The sequence below is a fragment of the Bos taurus genome, chromosome 10 (genome assembly GCF_002263795.3).
Source record: "Bos taurus isolate L1 Dominette 01449 registration number 42190680 breed Hereford chromosome 10, ARS-UCD2.0, whole genome shotgun sequence".
Lineage (NCBI taxonomy): Eukaryota > Metazoa > Chordata > Mammalia > Artiodactyla > Bovidae > Bos > Bos taurus.
Window position 1 is genome coordinate 48,209,511 of NC_037337.1, and position 11,940 is coordinate 48,221,450.

Sequence of the window (11,940 nt, forward strand, 5' to 3'; positions counted from 1 at the left end):
AGATGCTGAAACTGAGACTAAGCGTGGTTTAGAGGCTTAACCAAGTTACACAACGTCTGAGAGACAGAATCGATTAGAGTTTATAAGTACAATAGTATACCTTTATATGTGAACTGTATGTCCAGTTATGGAGGATGAATTTACTTTTTCTCACTAGGTTTTATTTTGGAGGTTGAGCATACCTTTGTAAAAGTATGTTATTATATCTTTGCGTCCCATTTTCTTTCTAAATATTTTGGGAGTAGTGGATAATTTTTCCCAATAAAAGAACTTGGACTAAACTACTAAGTTTATTTTCCTAAGATCTACCCTAATTATTCTAATTACAGATAAACAATTTTCAAAACATTCCAAGTTATGTGTTTCTTAGGACTAAAGCAAAGCTTTTCAAAACATTCCAAGTTATGTGTTTCTTAGGACTAAAGCAAAGCACTTAGAGTAGGTAACATTTATATATTAGATTTCTTACTACTGCATTTAAATGTATTTAGGTGGGAAGGAGAGAAAGGAAAACTTGAGAATTCAGGCTTAAATCTACAAACTGTTTCTAAGAGAGAGTTAGCTAGTCCTCTGATTTGGCCATTAATTAAATCAAAATATTCACAAAACAATCTAAAGAGTAGTTTTTATACTTTTTATGTAATTCCATACTAAGCAGTGGAAACCCATATTTTGGGGATTGAATGTAATATTTTAGTAGTTGTTTGATTTAGGCATTTGGTAGGAATATTAACGTGTACATTATACATCTATTTTTCTTCAAGTAAGTTGAAAAATCATAGTAATTTAAAATCATAGTAATTTCAAATCGGATCACTTGTAGAGATTTTCAGAAGACAATTAGTAAAATAACATTCCTGACCAGCTCAGTGAGTTACTCTGCCTTAGGTATGAAGGGGCAGCGTTTAGAGACGAGGGTTGGATGACTGAATATGAAAGAAAAGGGAATACCAGATGACTTCGCTGGTTTTTGGCTTGAGTACCATTTACAGTAGTTTGGCGGAAAAGATGATGACTTGTTTCCATTTTGAACTTAATGAGTTTGACATAGCTTTGAGATATTAAAGTAAAGGTCAAGGAGATGTGTAGAAATAAGTATAGGTGTAGATACGTGGAGTTTGGATAAAGATATGGAGTTGAGATCCAAGAGACCATCCTGAGAGAATGTGTTATTCAGAAGACCAAGATTTGAACTCCGGGAAACATGGTGCAGGAGGGAAAAAGTGAAGGAGGTTGAGGGCAGCAGGAGGACAATTGTATTGTCGAAATGGTCAACAGTAGAGTTTTAAGACAATCAAAACGGTGAATTGCGTTTGATGCAATGATTTGTATTAGTTATCTTTAACTCTTATCTCTATCTTCTGATTCTCTACTAGGCAGGAGGCTGGGGGTAGGGGAGCTGGAGTCCACTTCCTAAAGACTGTTTGAAATGGGTAGGGGTGTTGGAGGTTGTCATAGTCATTGGAGGCACTGCAGGCACTTGGTAGGCTGGGGCCCTGAATGCTGCACTTCCTACAGTGCTCGACACAGTCCCAAATATACCCACAATTTCAGGAGCACCTGTGCAGAAAGATGCAGTGCCTGGGGTCTGTATCAGTCCTTACCCCATCAGTCACTGAGTTCATTCACCCCTACCTTCTAAACATCTAAAATCTATCTCTTTCTTCTCCTCACAAGCCACCACCTTAAATGAGGGTCTCGCTGTTTCCTAATTGGACTATTACGGTCACTTCCCACCTTCACTGTCTACCCAATCTCTCCTGCTTTGGCCATGACTCTTCAATAAGAAAATTTATCATATCATTTCCATCATCTGTAGATTAAAGTCAAAATTTCTTAACAACCTCCACTACCCCCTCAACCCCACCCGCCAACAAAGAAAAAAACCTTCAAGAGCTGGCACCAAGCTAATTTTCTCACCGCTGTATATGTCTGGTACTCCAGCTGCAGACCTCCACCTTCCTCAGATAAATCTTTCCTTTTTTGTACCACCATATATGTTACTGCACTCTTCCCTTTGTCTAGAATATAATTTCCTTAGAAGACTTCCTCCTTTCAAGAATCAGCTCTTACCCTACCTAGTTTATCAACAGTCAGTTCCTCGCTCCTGTGTGCCAAGAGAATTTTCCACACACTCCATTAGTATTCTTGGGCTTCCTTTGTGGCTCAGCTGGTAAAGAATCTGCCTGCAATGCAGGAGACCTGGGTTCAATCCCTGGGTTGGGAAGATCCCCTGGAGAAGGGAAGGGCTACCCACTTTAGTATTCTGGCCTGGAGAATCCCAAGGGGGTCACAAAGAGTCAGACCTGACTGAGTGAATTTCACTTCCCCTTTTAGCCTATAAATACCTCTCAAGTAGAAAGCCGGGTCTTTGTTTCTCCAGCACCGTGCGCATTCATAGATTCAACAGCTCTCCTTTCCTAGTTTTACTTTCTGTTACAGAAACTTTGGAATCAAGTATAGTTATATCAGTACCCAATCTGAATCACACACTGGGAAATCAATGTGGATGCCCTTTAAAGATTCTGTGATTTTTTTTTTTTTTTAATTGCTGTTGAGTAAAATGAGCTGCTCACTCTGTGATATAGTACATCAGTATTAAAATGTTCAAACCTGGTATTTATTAGTAGGCCTAACATGAATCTTTGCTGATGTTTGAAGTTTGTGACATTTCTTTCCTGATTAGAAGGCATACATGATTGACAGTAAAAAGCAATTAATAATTTTCCAAGTAAAACATTTTCAGGGGCTTCTGCCTTTATTACTTCCTGGATGAAAGTACAGCCTGTTCCTTATGTGTTTTAAAGAGAATGATTTCAGTTTTCTGCTCAGTTTTTTTAAAATGACACTGTCCTGAATTTTCCGAGATTGGCAGAAGGGGGATTTTTGAAGTTCTGCTGTGTTAGTTGTGCTATGTTCGCTCTTTATTTGACAGTTATCTTTTTTTTTTTTTAATGTGAAGCATACTTTTTTTTAGTGCTCCAGGTTATATTGCTTACTAAGCAAGTAATATCTATGGCATCTAGTCAAGGGAAATATTAGAACAACTAACTGTTTTTATCAATACCTATATATTTCTGTTTCCTTTTGCAAAATAGGCGAGTTTTGTGTGTAAAGGAAGTTGAAATCCTAGGCCATATGTCCACAGACTGGCAATATCTATTTGAAGATTTTGTACAGCCTCCCACTGTCGATGGAAATCTGCTCAAAATATCAGTTGTGGTAAGAAAACATGAATCACACACCTTTAGAGTAAAAAATCTGTTAAATGAGTAGAAACCAGGAGTGCTTTCTGACTCTTGTTTTACAGTTAACTGCATAAAGTATTTGAAGAATTATTATTATTATCATATGCTGAAGAGTAAAGGAAAATGTAATTTGTGTTCTGTACTTCGTTTTCTGGCAGTCCTTGATGCGCTGAGTGAAATATTAAATCTGTTCACTGAAAGAGTTAGGTTCCTTTTTGGTAGAAGAATGGAAGTGAATAGAAGTGGGGTTTTTGTTGTTGTTGTTTGTTTTACTTCAAATGGATATGATTTTGCTATAATATAAAATACTCTTGGAAAGATTCCCCATTTTAGGATTTAAGGAGATTATTATAAACATTATGTCCAGAACACTCACATTTAGTAATGTTTGGCATTTATAGAAGACTAATGCATTTTAAGTATGTAATAATGCTATCATGTCTTTTCCTCTCCATTTTCTGTGGAAAAACTTTTTAACTGTATAGCAAGTAATTGGCAAAAATGATACCCTATCTTTTGCTTACTTCTCAAACTCATTTTACTTTGTAATGTATAATTTTTCTTATATATGTTGTAATTCTATTTTCACCCTTAAAAAAAAAGTAGAAACTGTTATTCCAAAGATGGTAATTTCTATATTTTTTCCTAAGCAATAATTATGTTATCTCTATTACTGAAACTATTTAAAAAATGCTTACTGAATTATAAAATTCAATAGTTAGAGATGTAAGTACTATTATCCTTTATGTTTCCTTTCTTTTCAAAGAAGTTTACAAGTAAAAGAAACCACTTATGAAACCATGCCATTTTGTATTTCAGCCTTACCTCATTGTAGAGTTTCAAAACTGAAAGAGTGCCTTGGTATATGAAACATAGTTTTCAGACCACTGAAAGACTGTGTCTTTCCTGTCAGTATGCATGTATATTACAGTTCTCTCAGTTATCACTTTCCTTTCACATCAGAGGTGAGAATTGACTCAGTGTATTTTACATTATGTACAAATTTTATCTATCAGCCAAGGAAATAAAGGGAGGGTTTTTGATTTGTCAGATGTGATGAGTTATCAAGTGGTATCTCTGTACGTGATTTATCATCGCCTGCAGAAAGCCATCATTTTATGCAGATAGATGTATACTGATCCAATTTCACAAATTCTAACAACTCACAAATATGGAGTCACTATACTTGTACCAAAAATGATTTATTTCTTATCAGACCTGAATATGTGTATTTGGTTAGTCTGCTGATTATAAAATAGAGTTGACATTTAAGCACTCAATTAAAGGTTATAGGTTTTTTTCCTTCCCCATAATAATTTCTTTTCTGTTATTATTTGTTTTGAAACAGAGACAAGGTCTGTTCCAAAAAAAAGATAGTGCCAATCAAGGCTACATTCAGAAAATTTACCTGCGGGATACCACCACGGCAGAGGTAAATGATTTATTTTAAAGAATGCTCCCTCCTTTTTTTAGCTGAAAGACAAAAAAAAAAAAAAATCTGTTATTATTAGCAACAGTCACCACTTTTCCCAAAAGATCTTCAAGTTGAAGCTTTGGATGGATATAAACTTGGAATAATATGTTGCGGGCAGACCAGTCTTAGCATGACATGTACTGACCGTGTATTCTTCCTTTTGGACCTGTGCGGGCAGCTCGTACCCTTGAGCGCTCTACCATGTGAGCCTGTACTTGTTTTTGCCATTTGTGATAAATATTTTGTTTTCCAGAGAGCATGTCGTGCCATTGAGGAAGGACAGTCAGTGAGACAGCAGCAGAAATTGATGAAGCAACCATCACTGAGAATTCTCAGGCCCCAAGTACTGTCTTAATCACAGATCCTAGGGGCTGCTGCTGGGAGAAAAACCAATCACCGTCTTGTCTGTAAACCACTCGTCGTTGTCTTGCTAAAGAGAATTTTTCAAGGAATCCTTTAATTTTGGAATTTTTTTCTAGAGTAATTCATTTTCCATTTCCCCCCCAATTTTGGCTCCCAATTTGGCTGTGTGTTTGATAGCAGTCCATGTCCACACTGCCACCCGATGGTCCCATTAAAGAAATACCACTTTAAATTCAGAGTGAAATTTCCATGAATGTTAAAATTGTGGAACAAGGGTAGTAAACTTGTTTTTAATTACAATCCCTACTGAAAAATAAGAAAGGAGCTTAGAATGACTAGTGTTCTCTGAGAGCCTTTTAGACAATTGTGTCTTTGGACAAAATATGGTATATTTTGTTCAGTAATTGAACTGATGTAACATTTTTGGTAAACTGAGTGGTTGACTTAAGAAAGACCATTGAAAGGAGAAATGACGTGTTTCTTTCTTTTTTTTTCCTCCAGAAAAACATTATTTTCTCTTAATAAAAACATGTCTTGCTCTGGTGCTTATTTTTCTTCCTTTCACTATAATGTAAAGACAAATGAAAATCAAACCTTAAAATATCTATACTCTGTTCTCTGGAAGTTTTGGGTATTATTTACATGAACTTATGTGGCACAATTGTAATGTGCTGATGCATGAAAATATTGCACTTTAAGTTTTTCAAGTCAGGCATGAAAAATTAAATATTTTTATATACTTAGAACTTGTTTTTTATAAGTTGAAAGATTTTTAAGGGCATCATAACACTTAATTTTAACACATACCTAGAAATGTATTTTAAATACTTCTGTAGGAAGAATGAAAAATCTCTAGTTGCTTTATATGTGAATAAAATAAGGCATCTAGCCACACTGTGGAAGAATCATTGGTTGATGTGTCCTTTGAGCGAGCAGGCTCAGTTCATTTTTGTTCTTTCTGCATCTTGTTTATGCTGGTTAGAGATGCACTGCCTATTAAAGCTTTTTTAAAAATGCTCAAAAGTTTTTCATTTCCGTGGATGAACCCTACAATTTACTCATGTTTTTTAACATGACATTTACTTAAAGGCACTGAAATTAAATGAAGCTGTGCACAAACTCGGTTTGCTCTGTTTTGTTGATATGTGTGGTAATATTTTTACTATCCTTATTCATGTTTTTTAAGACTGGCCTTAAGACTTTAAAAAATGTTCCTAGTTATAAACTTACTGTAGGCTCAAAAAAAGGGGTATAATAACTAATGCCCTAAATATTTGATTCAGTATTGTTGTCTTTGCCTTTTCAACATCACTTTTTTTCTGTCAAGAAACATTTAACTTTAAGTAGAATTTCTGTATCAGTGATTAATTGCAGTTTATTCAAGTGTACTTATATTTTGTATTTATATTTTTGCAGGAATTTGAGATATCTAGTTATATTTTTCATAAATCACAGCTATTGACAGTGTCCTGAATATTAAAGTAATTAAATTGTATTGATGGCATGTACAAAACATTGAACTAAGAAAAATTAATTTACAGAAACCCAGAAATTCATCATCTCGTCGGCTTAGAAATAAACTTCCAAATATTTGTACTGTTTTTGTTTGATTTAATCCCCTAGGTGAGAAGTAATTCATTAGTGAAGTGTAATAATGTCTTTTGTGTTTTTTAAAATGCTTTGGGAGTCAACTGCTTGCATATGAACTATTGAGAGAAATTAAACATTTGGTGCATTATTTGCAGGTGTGAAAACCTTGTGGGTTTGTGTTTCATATTCAATAATATTTGCTTTTACTTTTTGTGACATGTTAGATTAATAGTTATGGAAAGCTTTTTAAAAATTTTTATTGAAGTATAGTTGAATTATAATGTCATGTTAATTTCTGCTGTACGGCGAAGTGACTCAGCTTGTATATGTACATATATATTCTTTTTCATCTTCTTTTCCATTATGGTTTGTCATAGGATATTGAATATAGTTCTCAAGAGCTTTCAAAGATGCTAAGCAGGACAAGGTTTTTCCTGGGGGTATGGATTTTCAGTGCTGAGAGAATACAGAGACCTGATGTGACCATGGACCTGGCTGCCACATTGTGAATTTATAGCTTCATTTGCCCTGTCCATGCTTTCTATCAGTCACCAACTGGGGATGGCAAGGATATTGGGGCTCACCCACTCCTGGGAGACAGGGAGGTCCTCTGATAGCCAACTTTGGCTTGAAGACTCCTCAGTGGCTTTACAGAACCTTTCTCAGACCGCTCGGCAGTCTGGGAGGCTTCCACACAGCCTGTCTCTGTCTCTCTGTTTTTTCTTTTTTATCTCCCACCCTCCACCCCATCCCGCTGGGAGCTCAGACTACAGGTCTGAAGGCTATCACCGTACATGGTTATCCACTATGAAGAACAGGTGCTGGCTGAGGAATGGAGCAAAACTGGGGCCATCAAAATGAAAACAAGGACAGAAGGTTCAAGATTCATAAGAAAAATGTGATCTAGGATATTAACACATATATATGAAATCTAGAAAGATGGTACTGATGATCCTAGGGTGGACTTCTTTACATGTGTTTCATGATTTAGTATTGTTTTTATTTTGATTTATGTGTAAGGGAGGGGACTGTCCCCTTTTTGGTGCTGTGGGTCTCTAAGTGCATTGATATGGTGCTGCCTGGACATCTGTATTTTCAACAGGGCTCCATGTGTATTTCTAAGATACGACTGGGACTAAAAAAATTAATACTGTGGATTTAAAGTAATCAAACTCTTGAAGAACTCTGCAGGTATCAATGCCAGTTAAATTACAGAATTGCAGTTACTGCCAGAGCTAGAAGAATCATCTCTTTACTGGGGAGAAAACCAAAGTTGGTTTTAATATATAACATTTTATTTATCTTTATTTTTGGTTGTGCTGGGTCTTTGTTTGTTGCTGCTTGGGCTTTTCTCTAGTTGCAGCATGCAGGCTTCTCATTGTGGTGGCTTCTCTTGTTGCAGAGCACAGGCTCCAGGGAGCATGGGCTTCCATGGTTGTGACACATATGCTCAGTAGCTGCAATTCCCAGGCTCCAGAGTACAGGCTCAGTAGTTGAGGCCCGCAGGCTTAGTTGCGTGATGGCATGTGGAATATACCCAGATCAGGGATCGTACCCATGTCTCCTGCACTGGCAGGTGAATTCTTTACTAGTGGGCACCAAGGAAGCCCAAAACCAAAGGCTTTTAAGGGGTAGGAGATTATTCTAGAAATTTATAAGGATTTGGAGTTTATTCTAGAAAGCTAAGCACTGAAGAATTGATGTTTTTGAACTATGGTGTTGGAGAAGACACTTGAGAGTCCCTTGGACTGCAGGGAGATCCAACCAGTCAATACTAAAGGAAATCAGTCCTGAATTTTCATTGGAAGGACTGATACTGAACCTGAAACTCCAATACTTTAGCCACCAGATGCAAAGAACTGACTTGTTGGAAAAGACCTTGATGCTAGGAAAGATTGAAAGTGGGAGTAGAAGGAGACGACAGAGGATGAGATGGTTGAGTAGTAGCACCGACTCGATGAACATGAGTTTGAGTAAGCTCCGGGAGTTGATGATGGACAGGGAAGCCTGGCGTGCTGCAGTGCATAGGGCTGCAAAGAGTCGGACACAACTGAGTGACTAAACTGAGGAGATTATTCATATTAAAATGATACATCCTTGAGGGGCAAGCCCTTGTGGTTGAGAATCACTGCAAGGATGACGATTAATACTGATGAAAGTGGGTTCTGTGTTGTGTGTGTATGTTGGCTCTGAAAAGAAATTTGAGACTTCCTGGGCCAGAGGGAGCCCATTTATCTTAGTAATTGTGCATATAGCAGAACTTATGCTTACTGTTTTTGAATTTAATACTCAACACTGAGTTTCTTTTTGAACTGAGAAAGCCTTTGGAAACACATTTTGTTTGTTTTTTACATATTGCAGAACTTCAGTCCCTTACCTAGATTCACAAAGCTCTGAAAGCCAAAAAGTTTTTTTATGAGTTTATAGTGGAGACATTTTACAGCAAAATCTGAGCTGAACTGATATGAGACTATTGTGGTCTTAATTCTATTTATGTCAATGAGTTTGGCTGTAGCAAAGTTAATGTATTTGACTATGGGATCCCACTCCAGACTTCCTTGGAGGTGTACCAGCTTTACAATATATGAAACATATTGCCTTTCTAAAATTTGAAAAATTCTGTATTTTGAGATACATCTGGTCCCAAGGGTTTCAGATAGATTATAGGTCTGTATAACCTCAAAATTATCTGTTTATTAAAGTTCCATCCTGAATTTTGGAAACATCATAAAACAATAGGAGAAGCTACAAAGAACCATAGAATTTTCTTCCCTCTTCAGACCATGTCAATGTTTCATTTCAGTTTTGCTGGCAAATTGTTTTGGTGAAGAATTCAAAGTAATTGGTGTTGTCATATAGGAGATTGAAACATTACTATGGTTTCTGTCCCCTTCTCTGTTAATTAAGTAAAAATCTGGTGAACAAACTGTTTTTAGGATTGACCCCTATTGCAAAAATAATTAGAATGGTAATAAAACAAGCCAACATGATCCTTTAGGGTGATAAAGGAGATAGGGCAAGAGGAGAAGGGGGCAACAGAAGATGAGATGGTTGGATGGCATCACTGACTCAATGGACACGAGTTTGAGCAAACTCTGGGAGATAGTGAAGGACGGGGAAGCCTGGTGTGCTGTGGTCCATAGGGTCGCCAAGAGTCCGATACGACTGGGCAACTAAACGGCAAGGGTGATAGCATACACTAAGATAGTAGTGAACACATACTTCATGCTTCACCAGAGACTGCTGCTGTAAATCAGTGAAGCATGCACTTACTGAGGGTTTAAATTAAGAGGCCACACGTGCACAGGACACATCTCCCCTCTCTATGGAGCTCTTTTAGAGATTCTTAACCCACTTTGACACTTCTGATCAAATCTTACTTCATTCAATTCAGGGTGATTCACACTTGCAAAAGTAGTGGGGAAGGAAAGGGACAGGGGCATGAATTAGAGTATTAACAGAGTTAAATTTTTCATTAAAGATTTCCTGGACTCTGCAGTCATTCAAGTATCAGCAGCTGTGTAATGTAAGTAGTAGATTTTTTTTTTTCTTTAAGCCAAGATAAGGGGGTCATACTTAGTTGTAAGGTCTGTATGACATTTTAATGTATCTGGAATTATTGACTGTGCAGGAAATAACTGCTTGCCTGTGTAAAGATTCCTTTGTTTAAAGCTTAGAGACCTAGAAAATGCTCCTTTGGAACTGACCCCAAATGAACAGAGCGGAAATTTTGCATGATGATTATTACAATCCAGATGGTGAATGGTTACTATTAAAAACACTGTTTTGTAGAGGTCATGAAGACTGATTACCCATGACTCAGACTGGTGAATAAGAATATATCGCCCCTTCTATTTAAAATTAATGACTCAAATCAATTAATGTTGAATTATAATGCAGCTCTTTTAGAAGCACCAATAATGCTTCCTTTTATGTCAAATGGATTAATTTTTAATTAGTATTATCATTCACTTTTTGGAAAAAGTAATTCCCTTGGCAGTCTTTGTTTTAGTTGTACTTAAATGCACACAATTATAATAATCTGTGGTTGTAAGGTCCTTACATTAAGCATAACTCTGCTTTCCTGTGGCTTCCGTCTGTTGAACTCAGTCCCAATCCTTGGGGCCATGAGAGTAAGAATGACTTTTTATATAGACAAAGCCCAGTTAATAACTAATCTTTCCTCTCCTGGCTGGTGTCCTTCTCATGGGATGCATTCCCCCCAGCAGTACATATGTATTAATATTTCAGAGAGAAGAAACACAGGTTTGTTTTCTGTGAAAGAATGTTCCTTAAACTCTGAGAACTTTCATTTTTACAATAGAAGACTTGGAAACCATTTACTGTCTGTCTGCTGTGTGCTAAATCACTTCAGTTGTGTCCGACTATTTGTATCCTTATGGACTGTAGCCTGCCAGGATCCTCTGTCCATGGGATTCTCCAGGCAAGAATACTGGAGTGGGTTTCCATGCCCTCCTCCAGGGGATCTTCCAGCCCAGGGACTGAACCCGCTCCTCTTATGTCTCCTGCATTGGCAGATGGATTCTTTATCACTGAGCTACCTGTAAAGCCTGCTAGTTCCCTGACCAGGGTTCAAACCCAGGCCCTCTGCATTGGGAGCATGGAATCTTAGCCACCCATTTATTGGGACCACCAGGGAAGTCCCAATAAGTGATTGTTTAAAACAATGACTGTTTATAAATGGAAGCCTGTATATGGAGGCACTGAGTAATAGAATTGAAGGCTGATCTCAGTCCATTCATTCAGCAAGTCATGTAAGTCTTCAAGTTCTCATCTCTTTCTACCTAAACCATCCCCGATTAGACATAAATTCGGGTCATCCCATCATCTTGATGGCCCTCGCCTAAATACAACAGTTAATCCATGTCTCTCTCAGATATTGTACCTGATCTGAATGAGTGTTGCCAGAGACAACTTAGGCAGAGTGGTACCTGGGCAATCGTATTCTCTTCTACCTTTCTAATAATAAGTATCCCAACCTATTAGAGTAATAACTTACATAAAGTAAAATGTCCCCATTATTGTACTACTTTTCCTCATGATTATAATTTATGAATCTCATAACTTTTACTTGAGAATATTGTTGTTTTACCTTTTATCTTTTACTAAGCATAACAGTGAATTTGTGTGGTACTATAAATTTAAAATCAAAAGATCCCCACCCCTACCCAATCGCTTTACCTTTCTCAGCCTCAGTTTCTTCATTTGAAAGTAAGACCTCTGGACCAGATCTGCCTTTTTGTG

General features: G+C 37.1%; 1 protein-coding gene across 1 annotated transcript in view; it reads left to right on the plus strand.

Moving 5' to 3' along the window:
- VPS13C (vacuolar protein sorting 13 homolog C) overlaps positions 1-6,823 on the plus strand; it is a 181,339-nt gene extending 174,516 nt beyond the window's left edge. The window contains exons 81-83 of the mRNA XM_003586568.6: positions 3,099-3,222; positions 4,597-4,680; positions 4,976-6,823. Of these exons, the coding sequence (XP_003586616.2) occupies positions 3,099-3,222; positions 4,597-4,680; positions 4,976-5,077 (310 nt within the window). The 3' untranslated portion in view covers positions 5,078-6,823. The remainder of the gene's footprint in view (positions 1-3,098; positions 3,223-4,596; positions 4,681-4,975) is intronic.
- The last annotated feature ends 5,117 nt before the right edge of the window (positions 6,824-11,940 follow it).